At 36.4% G+C, this 25,187-nt stretch overlaps 2 protein-coding genes across 10 annotated transcripts in view; one reads left to right on the forward strand and one right to left on the reverse strand.

Moving 5' to 3' along the window:
• Rnf146 (ring finger protein 146) overlaps positions 1-25,187 on the reverse strand; it is a 108,863-nt gene that overhangs the window by 41,596 nt on the left and 42,080 nt on the right. The window lies entirely within an intron of this gene.
• Echdc1 (ethylmalonyl-CoA decarboxylase 1) overlaps positions 11,565-25,187 on the forward strand; it is a 31,524-nt gene continuing 17,901 nt past the window's right edge. Inside the window, exons 1-3 of one of the 8 annotated variants that reach the window (XM_047558476.1) lie at positions 11,565-11,644; positions 20,891-21,112; positions 24,476-24,618. In XM_047558476.1, the coding sequence (XP_047414432.1) occupies positions 20,893-21,112; positions 24,476-24,618 (363 nt within the window). In that variant the 5' untranslated portion in view covers positions 11,565-11,644; positions 20,891-20,892. The other 7 variants (XM_047558478.1, XM_047558480.1, XM_047558479.1 and 4 more) reach the window with 7 other exon arrangements.

A 25,187-nucleotide genomic window follows, 5' to 3' on the forward strand; every position in this document is an offset into this window, starting at 1 on the left:
ACACACCTAGAGATATGTTAGTGTTATCTTATGGCCCTATATCTTCTCTTTTTATTTATTTACCAGTCTCTTAAGTTATATTCAGGATTCAGGTTTTTGGAAACAGCTTTGCAGATTATTTCAAGCTTCCTTCCTATGATGCAATGAGCACTGAGTTACGTGTTTGAGGGAAGGGAAATTCTTACAAATATATAGACTAACAATGTAAAATGCTATTCATTAATATCATTAAGTACAAATCTTAATGTTAAAAAGGTCAATTTTAATAAATGCAATGGTCTAAACTCTCCTAAAACACAGATTAGGTAAGCAAATTTTGCTTACAAGAGAAATACCTAAGGATGGAAAATATAGATAATTAATTATTAATTTAAAACATTTCTAACATGGGGGAAGTCTTCTAATACTTTGTTTGCTAAGTATTATGTAGTTTTTATATGTGTATATGTGTGGATATAGATATTACCATAGACTGAGTATTTCAATTATCTTTTAAAATATGCTCAAGTATCAGTGATTATTTCTGTATGACGGGATTTATGGAATATTTTTGCTGTTTTTAACTTTGCTGTATGTGCACGGGAATGTTACATTTCTAAATAGAACAATGTTTAATGCCAGTAAAGAATTACATATTCTTTTAAAATTATTTAGATTATCAAGGAATGTTTTTTACTATATGGGGAGTAAGAAGGGTCAGAAAGATAGGCTGATGCAAGAGAGTAGAAAAATCACAAAGTAACAGAAGTCATAGCCACTTGATGTACTTATTTGATGAAAAAAAATCCTCTTTTGCCTTTTAATTTTTTTTTTTTCTGGAGGGATGGAAAGGTGACTGTTCCAAAGGTCAAAATACTTTCTAAGGTTCACAGTTTTGAGGGACTATTATAAAATATTTTAACAAAATAATATAGGAAAGAAAGTTATGTGTCTCAAAATTAAAGCCACCTTGAGTCAATTTCTCAAGAAGAGTGGACACTGTAAACCCTGACTACAGGATTGGGGGTACAGTTCAGTGGCAGAGCACTTGTCTAACAAGCAAGAGATCCTGTTTTGATCCCCAGCATCACCACTGTGTGTGTGTGTGTGTGTGTGTGGTGGGGGAGGGGAATCCTAACTACAGAATATTATATAGGCAAGAGGGAGAAAAGCAGTTTAACAGTGAGTCAGATGAGAGGGATAATTGTAATTAGATCTGTATTTCATGAACTGAAATTAGAAAACGGCCATTCAATATTTGTCAACTGAACCAGCACTTAAAGGGTGACTAGGTATTAACATAATACAATAGTTCATTAAACTTTTGTTTGTGGTTGCTTATCAAAATTATTGCTGTGAACATTGTTTTCATATTAAAGTATATATACAAGTTTATTGAAATGCTATACATACAGATGAGCCATTAGAATACTATGGCAAAAAAGAAAACCACCAAGAAAAATTAGGTTTTGGATTTAGCATACTTCCCCACTTTCTACAGGGTATGGGGAGTAATTAGAGATCTTAGTAAGGTGGGCAAAAGGACAGTCAGTGTAGGTAATGAATGACTGGGTCAGGAAGATGGGGGCTGATTCAAAGGAAATAAAATGCTAATTCCTCCAGAGCACTTTCCCTCCTCCAACCTGTTGACAAAGTTATCTGTCTCCAGCAAATTGGTCCTCCCTGCAAGGAGTAGCTCCTGGGCCCCTCCTTTACTGCCTGTACCTCTGGACAGCTCCCTTTCCACCCCTGGATCACTCTGCCTTTTGGGTCAAGTATAAGGACGCAAGGAGGGGGCATGAGAACAAAGGAAATCTAGTCTATAAAAGGGGCAGGGTACTCTATTCCCTCAGGCACAGGCTTTGAATTCCCCTCCTCTGCAGAGAAGTCTCTATCTCTGTCTCTTTTTTCCATTCTATCCTTTTTTATTTGCTCTTGCCTGAGTTTTTCCAGTGTTCAATCTTCAACACTGGGGGAAGGGAACTCAGAACACCATATCATCATATCATCTTTGGTTCACTAGTTCAGCCCTTACACCTCTTAGCTTCCTACCATCTCAGGACACTTAAATATCTTCTTTTTGTGGTTTAGTCTCAAAAGCTATTGCAATTATCAAGGTTAATTATTATTAATAGACTTCATTAGTTTAGCCCACAAACACCACAAAATACATCTCACCTGCAGTTTCATGTCTGTTTTCAGTGAAACTCAAGACAGCTGTATGCTGGAGTAGAAAACAGAAATGCTGGTTTTTTTTCTATCAGCATATTATATGGTTAAAATTGAAAATGTGTGTGTCTTCTTTTGCGTCACCTCTTTTGATAGTTCTTACCCTTTCTTAAAAACATATTTTCTATCCCTCCCTCTCATTTCCCTCTACATAATCTAAAGTTCCTCCATTAGAGGTATGAAAAATGGTGGAATGAGACAGACATCATTACCCTATGTACATGTATGATTACATGAATGGTATGAATCTACATCGTGCACAACCATAGAAATGAAATGATGTAACCCATTTGTGTACAATGAATCAAAATATGGTCTGTAAAAAGAAAAACAAAAAAGAAAAAAAAAACATATTTCCTCTCTTCAACTTGTTGATGAATTGTTTGGGAATAGGCAAGTAATGAAATACCTGGAAAAGAGACAAGGGATCAGACAGTATCATTCCCAAAAGACATACTCGGTTTCTATTTACTTAAGGAAGATAGTGATACTGCCGTTTACCAGTGACAAGTTCTGCTTCCTCTAATGTTGAAATTTTAACATTAGAGAAGCATGCCAAGGAAAGCATATTAAGCAGGTTTTATTTAAAAGTAGTAATAATACAGACTTCTGGGAGGAGGAAGGGGGCCATGGCTGACATAATCCCAAGAAGTGAACATGCCCTACATCTTTTATAGATTAGGGTCTCTTTTATTCAGTTCTCTCCCCACTATATCTCCTTCCTGCCTACTTGATTAGGCCCAGTGACAAAGCAAAAAGGTGAGCAGCAGACGGCAGGGGGAGGGCCAAAGTGATTCAGGCAGTTATTAGCAACTCCCTGCCTGCAGCTTTTTGGGAGGGGTAGTTAGGCAGGTAACCTTGGTGATCAAAAGGGCTCTGGAGACACTGACATTCCAATACCCCAGGGGCAGTCTCCAACTTCCCTGACTCAGACAGCTTCCATTCCTCAATTTGACCAGATTTCTTATTCTATACTAACTTCCTGTCTCTAATTCTGGCTCCATTCCCCCCTTTTGTTTAGGAACTCCTTGGTGCTGTAAGGAAAGGGGGTGACGGCCGCTCTGGCTGCCTGAAGCTGGATGTAGGCGATGTGCGGCAAGCAGCTTGGAGTTCCCTTTTAGAAATCTTGTCAATTGAGGGGTTCACAGAAGTCTGGTTGGGAAGAGCTGGTTGTAAATTCATCTGGGTGTGGGTACTTCTATGAGAGAAACAAAAAGACATGAGTACTGAAATGAGATTAATATAAAATAAATGTTGCAGCATCTGGAACATGTCAATAAATATCATGAAGATGAAAGAAGTCAATTTCTCACCAGAAGGTGGAAGAACTGAGACGTTTCCATAACAAGGTCTAAGAAAGGCTGGAGAGGACAAGGCCTTTATTTGAGAACTTTAATTCGTCAGAGTTATCAGGAAGGTAAACAAAACATTTAATTTTTAATGTCATTGATGTTCCCAGAAAATATTGTTAAGCTACTTAGTGTCATCTGATTTTTGTAAAATATCCTTTTATTGGTATAACCTGTGTTTAGTAGAGATCTCTATATTTGTTATAGGACTAGATAATCATACTAGCAAACATAAATTAAGCCTACCTGTGTAGCTTAGGAAGATCTGTAGGCCTTAAGCTGACTAAGAATTTCTGATGCTGGTAGCAGTTTCTCTTCATAGTTATCAGGCACATCTGCCTAAGAATCTCTCTTTCATGGCTTCCAATCTTTACTTATTCCAGGGGGTTAACATAAGTGTACATTTTAAGTTATATTTAACTATTGTTTCTTTTAAATGCCCAAGAATAGTTATATTTTGGTTTGAACTGCTTTGCTAGGTGTTTAAGATCAAGCAGGTCAAATTGACCTGTTCCTGTCAAAAGAGTCAGCTGAGTTCCCACAGGGGTCAGTCACTCATGGGGAACTTGAGAGTAGCTTCTTAGCTCCTTTAGTGCCATTTGCTAGGCCGTGTCTCCTTGATGCAGTGGCTCCCTTTGGAAGTATTCGGGATGTCTCCCTTTTTTTCAATGACCTTCCTCTGCAGCAGGTGCAGTGATTGACTTTTCATCCTCCAGTGGTCTCTCAATCTCCATGATCAGGAGATCGTGTAGCCCAGAGTTGCAAAGCTACTTAGAAAAGTTCTCTTGTTCCCTGAATTCAGGCTGACTCTGAGGGCAAAAGCCAAATACTGTTTTTTTGTTTGTTTGTTTTATGCCCCTTTGTTTTAATCTCAATCTCTAAATTTGACCTTAAACATCCAGCAAGCCAGTCTACCAGTCATAAAGTAAGAGTAGTGGGCTTTAACTTTAATGTTATGACTTTACAGTTATTTACCCCCTTTTATTTAACTGGAGTCTATATTAGTACTGGAAGTTACCAATATATAATGATGAATTATTATCACAAGTTAACCTAGGTTATGTTTTCTTGAAGCAGTACCTCTGCAAATGTTAGCATGTAACAGTTTTAAAAATGAAACTAGCAAGAGTAAAAATATATTTAGCTGCCTAATAGCTATCTTGAATTTTGACTGGGCTATACATTATATCCCCCACTTGGGATCACAGTAATTTTACAACAAAAACCCAATCTTTTGAATATAACTCTAAATAAGTTGAAGTCTGGCTTATTTTGGAGCCATTCTGACATGTAGTAAGGTGGGAGGCAGAGCCTTATCTCAGGTGCAGCAGGGCTCTTTACAAATCTTAGCTAAAGTGTTCTAGTTCTGAAGCTGATCTTTGCCTCCACTCTAAATATCATTTTACAAAGTTTCATATATTGTTTTCTGAGTCTATGTGAATGTTAGTTTATACAATATTAACATTACATCCAAAACAATCAAGGAGAGGCTGAGAGAGATTTTAAATTTCCTTTTGTGTGGCAAAATGCTTGTTTTTACAATATTAGCCCTTCAATAAATCAGGCCTTTCACTAACCTTTAGAAATACATTTAAAATTTTTTATCTCAGTGTAAAAAGTAACAATTTTATATATACCTTAATGATAACTGGTCTGGTAATAGAACATTAAATGATAGAAATAAATCCCCAATAAAATTACTCTTCTTATAAGTTTAAAATTGCCATTACAGACAAGTTTAGTTTGGAGAATAGCAGCTTGATAAATTTTCTGCTTTAAAGATTTGTATACCTGGAAAATATGAATGCATTTAATATACAAAGAAGAGTGACCATTCCACAATTACCTTGATATTTTTATATTAACCAAATTTAGTTTTTAAAGAAAAATTTAGACTCTAACATGGTATAATACTCTAATAGTTGTTGTTTAACCACAATTGTATAAACCAATTTAAGACTAATTGCTCTAAAGAATAAAACTTAACAGACACAATGTTAAGAGTAAATTTGTGTTTTTAAGAAATCCTTGTCATTTTAACATATAGATTAAACTTTGGTTTATATCAACCATTAATATTTGACCTTAGGGAAAAACCTTAAATAGCTTTATTTGATTGTCTCATATAACCAACTTAGTTACATGCAAATTTGTTAATATTTGTCCTTTTTATGGGTGAATCTCCATTGCAATGTAACAAGATGTTCAAAAACTATTTGAATAAAAATAGGACTGATCAAAAAACATTAATGTCATGAGCTCAAAAGAGGGAAAAAAAACAAAGAGTCCTGGAAAATGATATGGCCATTAATTATTTTGGTAAAGCACCATACAATTTACTTTTGCTGGAGTTCAGTTAAAAGACTTCCTGTTTTTCCCCCTTGAGTTTGGGACTGGTCTCCTACTGAGTCTTCAGGCTCATTTCAATGTAAGCCTTGACTTGAGATCTGGTTCCAGCAGAAACTTGATGACTAGGGCATTTTAACCATTTATATCAGGACAGGTTTGAATGTCAAAGAAAATTATGAGACCTTATTTTCCATTATGTTTGAGAATGAAGCTATTATGCTAAGCTTCTCACTGTGATATGCCATTGGCTATTGAGCTGGTTTGTCCATGGCTGCCTATCCAGTATTTTTGGGTGAATATTTCTAGGGTTATTTTCTTCTCAGTGACAAACAGGTTTAAATCTTGCTCCATAGGTAAGCTGAGGACAGGGACTTGAAGTAAGGCCCCTTTTTGATATTCCTGGGGCAGAGGATTGTCCTGTGGTGGTTATTTCATAGCTTGTGGATTCCTTGAGACAGTTGCAATCCTAAGTATTGAACCTATGGATGGCATAATTAAGCTTTATTCTTTGAGATCTTATAATCCCTATCAGCTAAGAAGTTTAGGAGTTCTGTCATGGCCTTTTGATATTCCTCCTGGGTGGATGTACATAAAGGATGCCATTTACATATTGGAAAACAATTACAGATGTTTTATCTCTAAATTTATTAAGTCCTTAGCTAGGGTTTGTCCAGAAAAGGTGAGGGCAATCTCTAAATCCTGAGGCAACACTGTCTAGATTGGTTGAGATATATTATCTGGTTCCTCAAAGGCAAACAAATTGTGATTGAGAGTCTAGGGTATACAGGAAAAGCCATCTTTTAAATCTAACATACTAAACCTAGCAGCAGCTGGATCCAAGATAACAGAGTATATGGATTAAGAACTACAGGGTAGAGGGAAATGCCTGCTTAATTGGACCAGGCAGTTTGCTTTTTTAACTCCTAAAATGGTTGAATTGCATGAGCTGTTGCAAGGCATTAAAAGTTTGTCATTTTGAATGATCTTTAAGGTTTTGAATAATCTTTAATAAGACATTTTTCTTGTCTTTATGCTCCCTTTCTTTCTTTTCCTTTTGATCTCTCTTACAAAAATGGAAGATGCAAGCTGGAGAAGATTATCTAAGGATTGATCAGGACCATGTGCAAATTTTTATAATTTCCTTTGAATGTTTAGGGCTGACTGAATGATAAATTTATCCTTAAAAGTAGGTGGTCCTCTATGGATTCAGGAATCAGGGTGGTGTGTTTTCTTATTGCCTTCATAAGTCTCTCCATAAAATAGCATGACTTTCCTGAAGGCCTCATAAAATAGTTTTCCAGGCAACCTACTCATTATTTGAATCCTAATTAGGATGGTTTCTGGGAACTGCCTGTGCTCTAGATGGTTAGGTAATAGCATAATTTTTCCAGGTGAATTTAAATACCTGGAATAAGTTTTGAAATATCTCTATATTCAGGTCCTCCAAAAACCTTCCTAAATTTATTTTTATCTATCTTAAGTTGGGGTCCCCCTTGATTTTTCTCCCTCAGTAGATGATTCCTCAAAGTTTTCTCCTCTCATGGTAGAGATTAGTAAGGCTAAGACTGGTAACATATGAAAGTCACTTTTCTTGATCATTTGTAATTTTGCAGTATTCGGGCTAGTGGTGAACCTGGCAATACTGTTAAGAGGGAAGTTCCTGTCTGAGTTAGAAGTAGTAGGGATGTCTCCCTAACTTTGAGCTTCCTTATGGTCCAGAAAAATCCATCTCTCATTACCTGGTTTTGCCAAAGTTATTTCTGACCTTCTTTGGCAAAGTGCTAGGGGTCCTAATTTGCCCTGTGCTAGAGACCCTTGGTGGATTCACACTTAAGGGTGTTACTGCTTTCCTCCTTGTCATTATAAACTCCTAATTATGGGGAAAAAAATGACAAAGTAAAAATTGTGCATTTTTGCCCTTTTCTTTTTCTTTGTCCTGTAGACTTAAAGGAATCTCCAGAGGGTAAGGAAACATCTATTGGTTGGTAGGCATATAACACCCTTTTCTTGGAGGGTCTCATGGGAGGAGCTGATTTTAAATGCCTCCCACTTGCAACATAAGAGAACACAGCACATTTAAGCACAGGAACAGTAAAGGGGAGATTCTAGATAGACTAGTGAAGGCTAACTATGCAAACAAAGGGAACCTGGGCATTTTCTTACTAATCATTCCAGGTCTTCCTTTTAATCTTACAATCTGAATTCCTAATGTCTAATCAGTGAGGGAAGGGCAGCATCCAGGAGGGAGTAGATGTGGGATATGTTATGGCCAATACGGAGGCAAGGTAACTGGCACTTTCCCTCAGTGCCATTCATCAACCAATCACCCTAGATATCCCTTAGGCAGTCAGGAGGTGGGAGTTTAGAGAAGGAACTTTTGGGATCCACCCGAGAGTAGCCCAGGTCAGAGAACCCCACAGTTGTTCCAACCTTTCATCTGCCTCAAGGTATCCGAGGTAGATCAGGACTAGGGACATTGTGTATGGAGGACAATTGCACTCCAGGACTGGACAGAAAAATAGGAAACGGCTTCAGCAGGACCCAACATGGCTGGTCTGCATACAGCAGGTGATGGGAACTGCCTGGACCGGGAAACCTATCACCGAGTCTTGAAGGATGGCAGCTGCACTAGCTGCATTTAAGTAGCCGATGCGTGCCCATTTTGCCCTCCAGAAAGAGAGAGACAGAAAGAGGCACTTCAAACAGATGTGGGGTGTGTGGAGAGAAGCTTACCTTGGTGTAGATCTTGGTGGGACCTCCAAATCTGATACCCTCATTTACTGGTGACAAGTTCTGCTTCCTCTAATGTTGAAGTTTTAACATTAGAGAAGCACACCAAGGCAAGCACATTAAGCAGGTTTTATTTAAAATAGCAATAACACAGACTTCTCCCCGAAGAGAGAAGGGAGCCATGGCTGATGTAATCCTAAGACTCAGATTGCCTCCATACCTCGATTTGACCAGATTTTTTATTCTATACTAACTGCCAGTCCCCAATTCTGCCTTCAAAAGCATCAGGAAGTAACAGGAAAAAGAACAAAAGTCAAGCTTCCCAACCACAGCTGCCAACCTCGAAAGCCTGAAATACCACATATCCTTGGGCAAACTTAAAGCACAAACAGTATTTCCAGTACCCCCATCACTCTGCAAATTAATGAATTTATTCTTCCAGATCATAACTTAAGTGATTTTCCTGTTCCTTCAATGGCTATAAAGTTGAATATTTCATAATAAAACTGGAACTAAACACTTCTTATAATGACTTCTTTCTACCAGTCTATAACCAAACTAGGTTCCTGCTTCCCTATCATGTAATCTCTATACTCTAAAATGTGGTTTCCATCCCTATTTCAGTGCTGTGGCACATTCTATTCCTCCCACTAGAAATATTTCCTTTACTTACCTATGGTAACTGTGGAAATCTGGGGATATGACAACTTCATCTGAACCACTGCACCAAACCTCAGTATGGCTTCTAGTAACAAAAGGTTACATGACTAGTCTTGATATAGTCAGGGACCACCATACAGAAAAAAGGCAGTTAACTCCAGGGCCTTAACTCATGAACCATTAATAATACCAAATGCCTGTAATCCAAGAAATTTAGGAGGCTGAGGTAGGGTGACCACAAGTCCAAGGTCAACCTCAGCAAATTAGTAAGTGGTCTCAAAAGAAAAAAAATTTAAATAAATAAATGTATCATAAGAACTAGACAATCCAGGCTGGGGCTGCAGCTTAGTGGCAGAGTGCTTGCCTAGCATGTGTGAGACCCTGGGTTCAATCCTTAGCACCACATAAAATAAACAAATAAAATAAAGGCATGCTGTCCGTCTACAACTAAAAAAATTAAACAAAGTAAAATAATAAATAAACAAACTAGATAATCTGAAGCCCCCTACAATAACAAGGACTAGAGAGGCTGCCTTTGCCAAGAAGCACTAACTTCACTCAGGCTGCAAATGCTGGATGAACAATGAAAAACAGAATACGGCTTGGCACTTAAGCCTTTTTTGTACATTTGTCCTTTTATTACCTTAAACCTTATGTCAGGTTCTTGCTCAACTCTGCACATTGGCATGTTCACCAATAAAGGAGTGTTCATCTACAACTGGTTATACAATATTTATTAACCCCAAATTTACCTATCTTGTCTCCTTCAAGACTGAGGACACCACCATAAGAATAACTAAGGTATTTTCAAGATTTGCAGGGATATTCAACTGCGAGCTTTTACGATGTTCTATTTCAGATATCCCTAGAAAGTGCCTTGGAATCTCCAGTCATTGCCCTAAACCTGCAGTCACCCATAATTTTTGGAACAACAGAGCCTGGCAAACACAGCAGTTCATAAGGAAACTGTCCCTCTTAAGCAGGAGCAAATCACCTCATAGGAACTAAATTGCCAATCCTTCAGGATCACAGGTCTGATTAACATGCAAAATAAATATAGATCTCCCCCTTAAATGATAGCCCTTCTATGGAGCCAAAGAGCAAAGCCAAAACTGACATAATGATCAACCAGACTCTAGTGCACCTCAACAACCTGACAGAAGGCTTGTCCTTTATTCGGCAGCAGCATGATCTTTCTCTCTCAGTATTGTTTCTCCTCTCCTTGAAGTTAACCCACCTTCCTATTACAATTCTGCCTGGCCAGATGTCATTCCTATTGTCACTGGCTCAGATATTCCCATCTCTGGCATATTATGACGGATCCACCCTTAAAATGCCTGCCTGAGAAAGGTCAACTGTTTTTCAATCAACAAACTTATGATATGCTCTTGATCTCCTTTTCTTAGAGCAATTATCAGAGAGAACTTATCATTGCAAGGTGCACCTACTGCAACACAGAAGTACTTTATCAAGGACCCAAAAGCCAGACTTTTTTCAAAAGTAGTCATCAAAAAGGATACGGCCCTCTAGGTCTCAAGAGGTTAAAAGTCTAAGGTAACCACCAGTTAATACACACTGTTGGCCTAATCACATTTACACTAGCCAACCCTTTGTAATTTTCATTTTTTTGCACCCACACTCCCACTTCCTCCAATTCTCTTTAAAACCAAATGGCCTCTGCATAAAGGAAATCAAGCTCAGCTCTTCCCCCAAATGTTTTTCACTGCTTTAACTAACATCCAGATACTATCTTTGTCATCAACCACCTAATATCTAATTTCAGTTCCTGTTCTTTGACAAAATGATTCCAAAGCGGATGCAAAACGGTTTTCCCTTTCATCTGTCGTCCAAAGCATTTGCTGTCTGTGCCATAAAATGGGTGTTGGCACAGAATTTTAAGCTTACTGAGCTTTATAAAAGCATAACTTATTCAGGACCTACACTGAGTATTTGATTTTTTTAAAACAAAAGACAAAAATATCCATTTACCCCTCGATAACTGATACGTTACATGAGGCAGTTTTCTGTACCTCTCCCCACCCCTTTTGCGATTCCCCTAAACTCCCTTCACTTTTTCTTCCCTTCACTTGCTTGTATCCAGGTTTTCAGCAGAACGAGCTGGATGGAGCGGCTTCCCTTTCCCAGACTAAACCCTGTACCGCAGAATCAAACACTCGATGCTAGCACAACAGGAGCCCGCAGGACTAGGCTTTCTTGCGACACCGGGGAGGGAGGAAAACTGCGACGTGGTCCCGGGAAGGGGATGTCTGGTGGAGGGGGCGGAACTTCCGGAGTCGCGGCAGCACGAGGGGTCGAAAAAGAACGCCTCGGAGAGGAAGAAGACCTGGGTGAGAGGAAGGAACCGCGGGGGGGAACAGAGAATGGGCACCAGGGAGCGGAAGAGGGTCTCACGGAAGCGGAAAAAAGACTCGGAAAGGGGAAGGTAGCGTGAAAGAGAACGGAAGAGGGTCGCGGGGAAAGCGGAAGGGGAATTTCCCCGGCCTTCCGAGCTCTGTGTTCCTAAGAGCTGGCCGCAACGTCAGTGTCTTTCGTAAGAGAATCCCAGGATGTGGTTGTGGAATGGATGCTAATGCCTTTTCCAGGGAATCTCAAACGGAGAGCCGTGGGGCTCTGCTGCGGGTTCCCTGCGAGGCGGCGGCGCAGGCCCACTGCCCCCTGCTGGGCGTGGGAAAGCAGTGGCTAGCGCCGCCCACTGACCTTCAGAGGTACTGGAGGCGTTGGAAAACGATGAGTAAAACTTTCCAGGGGAGGTGGAGGCCTTTAACATTTTCAAGAGGATAAGAAAACCTAAATTCAAGGCACTTATTTAATGATTTCTGAAAACTCCCAAAGCCTTGGGATAACTTAGGTAATGGCCCCTGAGATCTCAGTACTTGTCTCTTCCTGTTTTATTCTGTCTTGCTTAGCTGAAACGTTTCTTTATATTGTTTTCATCCAGCCAACTTTTGAACAACAAAAAACGAGCAGCCCAACTTGATATTATGGGTTCCTTTATTCTAGAATTCACATTTCTGCTGCAGCAATGAAAATGCAGTATACACGTGGAGGGGCCACAAATGTAGATTAAACCCATAGATAAGTTATGGTTGAAAAGACTTATAAGGACTAAGAGAATATCCAAATCAGCACTCCTACGTTCCCCATCAAAGAGTTTAAGGTACACCAGCCATGTTCTAGATGCTGCAGGTGTAGAAATAAACTGGATGTGGGCAGGGATAGAAGACTCCTTTTGAAGACCTTGTGCTCTCCTGAGATAAGCTTGGGGTGGGAGGGGAGAGGGCAATTATTATATCTGAGGGAGGGAGGAACATGGTGATACAACATCTGATCTTTCCTCCACAACTTATTGGGTGAAAAATGAGTACATAATAGTTAATTGGGGCACAGGCAGTGAGTGTTCAGCATTCCAGTAAGGGAAATCAGCCTTTGAAGAGGCATGGAGTTGAAAAAAGGTGAGTTATGAGAATAATAAATTGGATAGGTGAACTGTTGGTTTTGTGGCCAGATTCTTAAACCCTTGTATAAAATTCAGTCTTAAGATTATTATTGGCAATTACTGTTTGCTAAGCATTTTTCTAGATACTGCAAATGCCCTCATGCAGCTAAATGTAGTGGAACAATTTAAAGAAGTAGTGATGTCATTGAGTGAGGGTTTTGAAAAGGAAAATAGATATGAGTGCAGACAGTGGGATTTTATGTAGTTTAGGGTGTTAGAGGAGATGACTTGGAATTATTCTGAGGAAGAAAAATGTGTCACAGAGATCAGATAAACCAAGGTTTGGAATAATGAAAAACCTAAAGGATTTGAAGAACTGAAAATGTTTTGTGGTTGTGTGAGGGGTGTGGGTGGCATGCAGTGAAACTTGAAAGGTAGTTTTATATGGTAATAGCTTAACATCAAATTGAAGCCTTGACAAACAGGCAGCATATTGACAGTCTAAACTCACATACCTCTGATTTTTTTCTTGTTCACTGTCTGTCTTAGGTTTTCTGATTAAGTATGGATTTGTGTTAGTTTTCTGTACTTAATGATTCTAACATAATGGTCAAACAGGTAAGTGCTTTTAATAAATCAATTAGTGTATTCCCTCTGCACTCAGGGGAACTGTTTGATCACCTTTGTACAGCTTGGAAACAGAGCAAAACCTTTGGTTTGCATTTTGGGTTTGGTTTTTTTTTTTTTTTTTTTTTTTGACCAGAGGGTCTCCTGTCTTACCCCTTTCTGGTGACTTGGCAGTAAGCTTGTTCAGCTGGACTGAATTGGCCTCCTGGTGGGGCAGCATGGCATCCTGCCAGACAGATTTTAAACATTTTTACACTAAAGAAAGCAAGTGGTAATGTGGGTACAATGATAGGCACTACTCTATCAAATTAATATGTCACCTGCAAAGGTGGGTGGAATGTTAATATAATAGGTAGGAAACTTTCAAACTTAAAAAAACATGAACATATCAATGATCTGGTGAAAAGTTTGGGCTATGGATAAATTCAGTCTAGGCTGTAACATGAAGCTTGGGATCTTCTGGGAAGTTAGCCATCTCTTCCTTGAGTAAGAAGTTGGGGCATTCTCACATAAAGATAAGAGAAAGGAATAAGATGCCTGTATGTTTGGTAAAATTATAGGTTCATTCTTTGTGGAGAGAGGCTGTGAAGTATGAACTTGAGAAAAATAGTGGAGATTTAAAATAATTACATAAGAAGATTGAGCTAGTAGCCAGTGTTGAGAACCAAATAAAGTTCTGATTCTAAAAAAAAAAAAGAAAGAAAGAAAGTTTATAACATTGTAAATGCCTTAGTACTTTTTTGTTGCCTTGTAATTTAGGGAGTAAACCAAGTACAGATTTTTTAACTACTTGCTTACACAGGACTTGAATCTTAAACTGTATTTACTTATATTTTCAGGTACTATAGTAGTTGAATAGTGACTAACAGCTTGTTATCTCCTCAGCATTGACCTGCTGTGTACTTTAGACTCTGAATTTGGAATTTGGATTAAAGTATACAAAATAGCTCTTTCTAAATTTTAGACTTGGCTTCCTAAACTGAGTCAGCTAATCTGGCAAGTTTAAGCTGTCATTGAGTTTTTTTCTGGTACGACTCTTGGACAGACAAGGAAGGGAATCTGAGAGGAGGAGAAAAAAGAAAGGACAGTAGTGGTAGGAGTATATAATAAGGGGAGAAAGAGAAAAATATGGAATTAGTAGAGAAAAGGTTACATGAATTATAAGGTTTCCTGGGAGAAGTCAGCATTCCAGAGATCAAGGATACTTAATGAGGTAAAGTATTATTGTTATTTACATATTACATAATATTACATAAATATTTGAAAGTTTAATGATTAAAGATAAGGGGACTGATGGTATTCATGTAATTTCACCAGTGTTGTTGGCTGCTGGAGGAAGGGACAGTGTATCAAGACAGCAGACAGATCCCTTGCAAATGACAGCAGAAGACATATTGTTTGCTGATTCTGTTATCCTACAATAATAATTTGTACTTCTTTGTATTTTCTAGTTTTAACTCTTTATTCTTTTCCTTAAATAGAGCATTATGAAGAACACAGGCAAACTTATGTTTTTAATGTTGCATAATCCACATCTAGTTTCCTATAACATTTTTATTTGAAGTCATGATTGTTGTGGAGAGGATCAGAACTTCTGCCCTAAATTAATTTTCTCCATTGAGTTGCCACTCTAAATTTGATTGTTCTTTGGGGTAAAACGTGCACAGAGCAGACACAATCCACACAAAAGCAAATTCCTAGAAACATGTTTGGTTCTGAGTGTATATGCCTGCCAGCTGTGTGAACTAAACTAGTAGGCAACCTTGAGAACTTATTTTCTCTAGACTAGAAGGAGCCCTAAGGAACCCTGAAACCCTAATCTGTGTTGCTTTTTTTTTTTTTTTTTTTTTTTTTTGCAGTACTGGGGATCGAACCCAGGGCCTTGTGCATGCAAGGCATGCACTCTACCGACTGAGCTATCTCCCCGGTCCCTGTGTTGCTTTCTTAGGAAGGAACATTCCGTGAACTGAAAGCAACCCTAGGTTCCTTTTCCACAAGGGTCCAGTTCAGGGGTTCTGGAGGTGACCTGTAGAGACCACAAGTAAGGTCAAAATGGGAGAACATCACAGTGAGTCTAAAAATGCAGTATCAGTGGAGGCAGTTCACTTTGTTGACCCTTACAGAAAGCTCAAAACTACTCTCTTCCTCTGGAAGGGGAATGAGGATAACTACTATCTTCCTCTGGAAGGGGGAATGCAGGTCATATTTAGGGTTTCTCATTTCAGTGTGCTAATAATAATTTTTGGTATTTACTTTGGTATCTACTGGGTATACTGCCTGTCATTCTAAGAAAGTTAGGAAGAATGTATCAGTGTGGCCCATTTGTAAGAGATATCTAGTCAAATAGTTGAAGTAGGAAGAATATTACTAATGGACCCTTCTTATAAAGTATATAAAATATACATTGTAGATATGTACAGTACCTTTGGATTATCTCAATAACGTCATTTCTTTAAAGAAATGTTTTGATTAATGATCCAGTAGAGATCATGTAGTATGCAAACTTTTCATAAACTTGATTAAAACCAGACAAGGAGCTCTTGTCTTCCTTTTCTGAAAAGAAAGATTCCTTAGCTGATGGGATGAGTGGTGGCCAGTTGACCAGAGGCCAGTGAAGAAGAGAATTTGGCCAAACATGTTGCCCTACACAGCTCGAACTTGGCATTTCTTAGAAACTCAACAAAATTTTTTTTTCTAGTTTGTAAATATAAATATTATCTTTTGAAAATCATAGTTACTGTAATATTTATATAATAATAACCACATTCTGTGTCTTTTAGTTCTACAAATATTTAAAACTATATGCTAAGGGCTATGAATAAGACATGTCTCTTTAAAAATTTGATTTAATGGAGTCAGGAACTCACCTTCAAAATATTAACATTTGCTAGGGACAGTGGTACAAGACTGTAATCCCAGCTATGTGGAAGGCTGAAGCAGAAGGATCGCAAATCTGAGGCAAGGCTTGGCAATTTATTGAGACCCTGTTTCAAAATTTTTAATTTTTTTTTTTAAAAGGCAGCTAGGGATGTTCAATGGTAAAGCACCCCTGGGTTAAATCCCCAGTAAAATACACACACACACACACACACACACACACAGCTACCATTTATGTCAGTGATGAAATTCTGTTTTGTTGTTTTTTTGATCATGTGTCCATTTGTAAGAGATATCATTACCTTTTGCTTAAGTTTCTAGACCTGCCAAAGACTTCACACTGTGTTATAAGTAGCTCCAATGTAACATTTGTGTTCCTTACCAGATTTCTACTATGAAATTAAATAGAGTACTTAAGAAACTGTCTTTGAAATTGACAGTTTAGAAGTTTGGGAAACATTACCTGTATATTCTTCAGTGTTTGTTAAAAAGTTTACTGATTAGTAAATGTAACATACAGAGAATATAAATATATAAGAAGAATATAAAGAGCAATGACAAAGTAATTACCTTTGTATCTATTATGTAGGTTAGGAAATAGAACACATCCATATTCTGAAACCTAACTTGTTCAGCACCTGTTAGGTGACTCAGACACTGGTTTTTTTTTTTTTTTTTTTTTTCATTCTTGACATTTTGGTTATCTTCTTTATGACTGAAAGTAATATAATCTGAAATTCATAACCATAATTTTTTTTACTTTATAATAAATGTTTAATAATAAATAATTAATAAAATAGCCTGTATATATTCTAGAACACTCAGAAAACTTCTTATTTTAAGTAGCTGTGGAGTGACCTGAAGGAGTACTTCAGGCTTTACAGATTTTTTGATAAAATTGATACTTACTTTTTAAAAGTATGTATTTATTTGGAGGGAAATGCTGAAAGTGAAAATGTTGACAATGCTAGTATTTTTTCCAAAATTTGACAGTTACTCTGTAGAAGAAAGCTGCACACAAAGGTAAGTTTTAGTTCATTGTAAATAGAAATGTAGGACTGTCTCATGTTGCTGTTATAACAAAATACCAATACTACATAATTTATAAAGAATATAAATTTATTTCTCACAGCTTTAGTTTGGGAAATCCAAGATTAAGGCACCAGCATATGGTTAGAATTGCTCTGTGCTACTGAAATGGCACATAAACTGCTTTGTCCTTCATAGGGGAGGGCTGCTTTGTTTTCACTTGGCATAAGACAGAAGGGCAAGTGGAGCAAACTCCTTCCATCTAGTCCTTTTATAAGGACACCTAATTGAATTCACGAAGATGTAGCCCTTTTGACTCAATCATCTCCCAAAGCCCACACCTCCCAATACTGCTGCATTGGAGATTAAGTTTCAGTATGAATTTTGGAGGAGACAAAAACATTTAAATCATAGTATGACCTTATTTCTGTTTATTTTCTATGTTTGTTTTGGGTAGGGGATAGTTTTCATGCTGTAATAATTAGCTTTCAACATAATTTGAAGAGGTGATACTCTGAAAGCATGAAAACTAGAGTATTAGAAAAAGTATTTCCCTCTACCAATAGCTCAGCCACAGGGAAATAAAAAGAAAAAAAGATCTGTTTTCCTTTAGCATCCTCTCTAGAGCTGATCTGTAGCTTAATTTGCCTCTGCTTAGAATTTTTAAAATTAGAAAGAATGAGAGAAATATAATAATCCTTTGTGCTTCCTAATCTGTTTGAACCCATTGGTATCTTTTAAAAAAAAGCAGACTACATGATATAAGTGTACTGGTAGGAAAAAAATCCTTTTATGGAAGTTAAGGCTATATTTAATGCAAGTCTCTAATAGCTTAATACGAGGAGACACTTAGCTATATTTTCAGTAAATTCAGTCCTCCCTCAGCATCCATGGGAAATCCATCCCATGATTCCGAAGAGACTTACAAAGTCTCCAAAATCCTTGTGTTTTTTTCAAAACCATCTCAAACCCACTTGTTAATAACATTTTATTTCTGAAGCCTTCCCTCCATTTCCATTTGCCATAGATCTATTTGTCTGAATTTTCTAACTTTATTACTTTATTTCTCCTTCATGTATATTCTTTAGGTCCTCCTCAAGTTTTTAAAGACCCCCTTATTCTAAGTCTTTTAAGTTTCTTTGAGAGTATCTACCTAGATTTGTACTTATAAGGATATAAATTAGAGACATGGTTATAAATTCAGTTTCTAAGAATAATATGAAGTGTCTTAAAATTGGCCGAAATACTAAACGTGTTTCCATGTGCTTGAGACAAAGCTCTAGAAAGGATTTGCCTTGCCCAGGTCAGTTTTACTCTTATTTAAATAGTTTATTTGACTAGAATAGCTCATTTTCTAGTGATAGTAGATAATTAATGTCCATAATTTCAGACATGTCTCCTTTCCACAGACAGAACTTTTATGGGGAAAGCAGGGGTATAAATCCGAACTGGCCTGCAGTTTGGGGAACTGGGACTGTCTGAGGAAAATGGATAAGGCAAATGTGAGGGAATATATTCATCGAATAAAAGTAATATTTGTAGGAAAATAATTTCTAATGATTCATTTGGAATAAATAATAAAAAGTCCAAAAAGTAGAAAAATGGCCAAAAATTTGGGACCTCTCACAAAAGATGAAATGCAAATAAGAGTAAGGATAATGAGACTTACCATCATCACACATCATACAAACACAAAATGAAAACAACATGAACTACCACCCACTAGAATGCTTTAAATGGAAGCAGGGAGGAGAAAGACAATAGCAACTGCTAACAAGATTGTGGAGCAAATTTAACATTCGCTACTTATGGGAGTGTACATTGGTACAATCATTTCAGAAAATGCTTGTAGTATCTTCTGAAGTTGGACAAATGAACAGATGCATACGTTAGGACTGGTGGTATACTGATCAATTGGCTGTGTGTGAGAGAGCATGCTAGTGCTTGTTAATAGTTTGAAGCTACCAATGATGCAGAAAGTTAACTGAAAATTCTTCAGTATTTAGCAATTGGGATACGCTAGGCTGCAGCATACCAACCCAATAATTCTATTCTTGGATATTTAGCCCACAGGAATGTATATATAAGTGGCCAGAAGACACATGCCAAAGTGTTTATAGCAACTCTTATTTGTAATGCTAAAAACTGGAAACAACCCAAATGTCTGTTAACATTGGAATAAGTAAGTTGTGGTACATTCATGTAATGGAATGCAGGAATGATGATAATCGACTGTTTAGTCTCTAATTATACATAACATCAGTAATGGATTCAGAAACAATGTTGAAACCATACAGAGAAGAATATATGCTTTTCAATTTATGTACAGTTAAAAAGTTTGCTAACTAACATTGGATGTTAAAGGCAAGATAGTCATCCTTATTTGAGGCATTGTGACTGCAAGGTGGTACTAAGGACCTCTTGAGGTTCAAGTTATGTTCTGTTTCTTGATTTGAGTGCTATTTACTATGTTTTCACCTAGTGAAAATTTATTGAGCTGTATCTTATGTTTTGTATACTTTTTTGAATGTATATTTTGTTTAAACAAAAATGTTTACATAGGGCAAAAAAACCTAGAGGCAAAGATGAGATTACTGAGAATGTATGCATAAAATAAGAAAAGAGTGACAGAACCATGGGAACACAAAGTCCACATACACATTCCTTTCCTCCTCTATTTTCCTCATGATCCTTTTCAACTTTTTGCATTAAGCATGGCAAAAGGTAAGGATATTGCTAAGAATAAAATTTCTGTTAGAGTATAGTTACTTTTTTTTATTGTATACAAATGGGATACATGTTGTTTCTCTGTTTGTACATGGAGTCAAGGCATACCATTTATGTAATCATAAATTTACATAGGGCAATGATGTTTGATTCATTATTTTTTTCCCTTCCCCCCCACCCCTCCCACCCACCCCTCTTTTCCCTCTATACAGTCCTTCTTTCCTCCATTCTTACCACCGTCCTTATCCCTAACCCTAAACCTAACCCTAACCCTAACGCAAACCCCTCCCACCCTAGAGTGTAGTTACTTTTGTAGCATTCTGCATAGAGACTACTTCCAAGGGGTTATTTGGACCGAACTAGATTTCGAAAAAGTTAAGGGTTGGAGAATGAGAAATTACTGTGATGAGAAAGACTATTTAGAGACAGGAGATCTCATGCTAAATAGAAAAGAGCAACATTTTTTCTAAGGCTTTCTAGTTTATTAGATCTCAGTAAATGCATTGCAGTTATGTCTTCCTCCTTGATATACTGAAATGATACGCTTTGTGAATTATTTGATTTTGAGAAGGAGGGAAAGAAAAAATAAATTCCACACTGACCATCTCCTCAAAGAGTACTTTTCTTTCTTTTTTTCATTTTTAAGAGATGGGGTCTGCCTATATTCCTAAGACTGGTCTCAAACTCCTGGGTTGAAGCAATTTTACTGCCTTAGCCTCCTGAGTAGTTGGGACTATAGGTACATGCAGCTGAAAGAGTGCTTTTAAAACAGGGATATATTCCCCATTCAATAGAAAGGCTATGGCTGATTAACACATAATAGTAGAAAAATTAGTCTGTTAATCTTGAAAACTGTATACTTATCTCTGTTTTTCAGATATGGCACAAAGTTTTTTGAATAAATCATCTCTGTCTGCAAGGACAAAACTACTACATCAACTGGGAGTATCACTTTATAATACTTCTCATGGCTTCCATGAAGAAGAAGTGAAAAAGACTCTGCTGCAGTTTCCTGGTGGGTCCATTGACCTTCAGAAGAAAGACAACGGCATTGGCATTCTCACTCTGAACAATCCCAGCAAAATGAATGCCTTCTCAGGTATCAGATCTCCCTTTTCCTAGATAAAGAATGACAGACACTAAGTCTTACCTGCTGACACATATTTTTTGTCCTTGTCTGGTGACAGAATCTTCAAAATCATGTGTTTCATGTGTTTGTAGAACACACGGAACAAATGAAGCTATTACATGAACTAGGAACATTTTTACTAATATGAGAATTTTAATGTTTTCAAGAAATTTGAACACATATTGATAAAAAGGACACTGTTAAATCAATCTTATTTTTCCCATAATTTATTAACTGTATAAAAACTCCATTTGTTTGTTTTCAGAGAACAAGGAGCAGAAGGTCTCAGATTTTCTGAAACTGAAGAGAGAAACCCATAAGTGAAAAAAACTGTTTTGTTTACATTTGAGATAAAGACTGTCATTGTTAATTTCCCTCTTTTGCCCACAGTCTTCATTTTAGCATTAAAAAGGCACTCTTTTTTAAAAATTTATTTTTAAATTTTTAATTGGCATATAATTATATATGTATGTAGTGCAGTGTGATAATTTGATACACATATATGTTCAAATTAGAGTAATTAGCATTTCTTCGTGTTGAGACCTTCAAACTCCTCTTGTAATTATTTCGAGATACATGTTATTTGTTATTTATATATACTAAACTATATAATAAAAGTGTTTATATATGTAATATATAATGATCACTAACATAAATAATAAATTATTATTCTATAGCATCTACCAAACTATGAAATACTAGATCTCATTCCTCCAGTGGCAACACGGCACTGGCCTATCTGTTGACTCTTGCCTAACTTAGATTCTGATGAATAACTTATTTGTTAGTCAAAATTCTTAACACATAAGAATTTTATATTTAAGAGACATGGAGAGGAGAGCATGGTAATTAATAATTTTTGCTGAAGCTCAGATTTGAATCATGCTACCATTATGTTATATAAGAGGTAACGAATAGCCTTCTTGACCACACATCTCTTTTCAAGGTGATTTTGTAATCTACTTATCAGTTATGCACTGCATGGGGCAAGATAAATTCTATTCTTTAGTAGCACTTGAATATTGGACTAAAAAAATCTCAATCATTTTATGTGTTTATATATAATTATCATTATAACTGCAGATATAATTGAGTAAGCTGTAAACTTTGTAAATACCAGTAGAGGGTTCTTTATAACCAAAACAACTTTTCTCTTCACTTGCCAGAATTCAGAGATACTTTTCTATTTCAGTCCTACCAATAAAATATAATGCCACACCTAAATGTGATCCACATATGTAATTTTAAATAGGGTAGTAGCCATCATTAAAAAAGTAAAAAGAAACAGATAAAATTGATTTTAAAAATAATACCTTTTATTTAACTCAGCATATCCAATGTATTATTTAAACAAGTAACTGACATATCAATCAGAAATTTTCATTTTTATTTTCACACTAAGCCTTCAAAATGTGGTCTTGAACTCACTGTACATCTCAGTTTAACTAGCCACATTTCAAGTTCTCAGTAGTTACATGTGGTTAATAGTTACTTTATTATATAGTATAGTTCCATACCTTTAGTTAGTTTGAGGAATAAAATCCAAATTTAATATTACCTCAGGAAAAATAAAATTAGAAAGTCAAGTATGCTCTAGAGGATTAAGTTAGATCAATGGTTTTAATTTACTACTGAATAGTTATAATCTTTTATTCAATAGGAAACATTAATGCATGATGTATTAAATTAGTAAAAACAGAGCTGCTTGGAGTAATGATGTTTAATTAGGTTGGGTGGGAATAGGATGAGTGAGCCCCCAAGGTCCTTATTTAAAAATCATTCACCCAGATATTAAGATTTATTTCACAAAGTCAAAAAGATGAGTTTAACATTAACTACTGGTATAGATAATGTTATACTCAAGGCCAACATAATTATTTGTAGACTCTTAAATATCTTAGATGATTCCAAGTCCATATTTGCCTGTATAGATTTATTCTACCTTAAACATGTGGGTCTTTTACTTCCCTTGCTAAACTGTAAGTCATTTGAGAGCACGAACTCTATTTCTAAAGCACCTTGGACTTTGTTGGGAAGGGTTACAGTTCTGAGTATGTCATAATTAGCAATTACAGAGGATAGCTATGTGAGTCAATTTATAAGTACAAACATTGATTTAACATTTATTGTAGAACCACCTTACTACTGGTTCCTTCAAAAAATGACAAAGAAAATAATAGCTCTCGACCTTATGGAATTTATATTCCAAAATTAAATGTGTGTAGTTTAATGTGAGCTATAAAGAAATTGTTGTAAACTTGTACAGATTCTTTGGCAATTTAATCCTTTGTTGTAATCTTTACATTTCTTCTACATTGCCATTTCCTAGGCAAAGGAAAATAAAATTAATCATGTTGAAAACATAAACTTTATAAAATTGGAAGATTAGCAAAGATAAGTACATTTAAAATTTTCTATTTCTGTTTTAAATATGTTTTTTATAAGGAAGCTGAAATAGAATTTTGAAATATCTAATCAGTATTTCATAGACTTTATGGTTGGAAGGCCTAGGAAGCACATCTATAGTATACCTTGGGTTTGTAAAAGCACAGTTTGTCAACCTTGGAATGAGATGATACTTCCTGGGCTTTCCTGAACTGGCATCCTGTTATATTCCTACTGATGTGAACAGACTAGGAACTTCACTTTATTCTGTATACCATATGTTTAGTATGTCATAAAATCTCATAGTCATATAATGTTTGTTAAACTTGTTGACTGAGATGCTGATACATTTGCTATGAAATTATCTCTATATTTTTATGTTTATACTAAGAAGTAAGTTTTCCTTATATTGTACATTCCAGTTCCTACTCCTGGGACATGTATGATAAATTTAATTTTCCTACCTAAATATATATTTGTTTGAATTCTTTTTTTTTTTTTTTGGTATTGGGGATTGAACCCAGGTCCACTTAAACATTGAGCCACATACCCAACTCTTTTTATATTTTATTTTGAGACAGAGTCTCTCTGAATTGCTTAGAGCCTCCGTAAGTTGCTGAGGCTGGCTTTGAACTTGGGAGCCTCCTGCCTCAGCCTTCCGAGCCACTGGGATTATAGGTGTGTGTCACCACACCTAGCTATTTGTATGAATTCTTAAGGTAGAGATAGATAAACTAACAAATTTAAATCTTTAAAGCAGAGACTGTAATAGGTTCCACTTATATACTCTGTTGTACCAGCACAAATAGGCATTTGATAGACATTCAGTAGATATTTGTAAAATTTATGAACTAAAAGTCTTGCTTGACACATTTTTATTTCTGAATTGTTTGTGTTTTTGTAGTTTCTTACATGTGTTTGTTATTTTTCCCCTTCCCTCTCTGGCAGGTGTTATGATGCTACAACTTTTGGAAAAAGTGATTGAATTGGAAAATTGGAAGGAAGGGAAAGGCCTCATTGTTCGAGGGGCAAAAAATACTTTCTCTTCAGGATCTGATCTGAATGCTGTAAAAGCACTAGGAACTCCACAGGCAAGTGTTATGTGAATAACGCATAGTTTGTGCATGTTGACCAGACAGCTGAGATATTTACATTTTACCTATATGGTTATTAGCATGATTTGTATTCTTAAATAGCTTTCAAAGGGTCAGAGGGTTTTGGGATTTGTTTTGCTTTTGGTAAAACTATAAAGAATTATAAGGTGAATGATTTAGGGAAAATAAATAACTCTTAAGGTTTTACCAATAGGACTTAGAAAGATTAAGTGATTTGCCCAATTTTTGACCAGAAAGTGAAATCTAAGCATCAAAATCAATGCTCTGATTTATCAAAAGAGAGATTTTTCCCTTACGCATTTATGCAATAGGAATAATATACTACATACAATGGTGTGAGACTTGTGGAATACCATTAAAACTTAATTACCTACATATAACCCACTATCATTAAACCACTTCAGCAACTACAAACCAACTAGCAAGTGGTAGAGCCCAGAATCAAACCTAGGGAATTTTGCTCTAGAGTCTGTATTCATAAATGTTATGCCCTATTGCTTCTAAACATGTTTAGGGTGACCTTTATTTTTCAAATAATAATTATA

Source organism: Sciurus carolinensis, chromosome 7 (genome assembly GCF_902686445.1).
Source record: "Sciurus carolinensis chromosome 7, mSciCar1.2, whole genome shotgun sequence".
Lineage (NCBI taxonomy): Eukaryota > Metazoa > Chordata > Mammalia > Rodentia > Sciuridae > Sciurus > Sciurus carolinensis.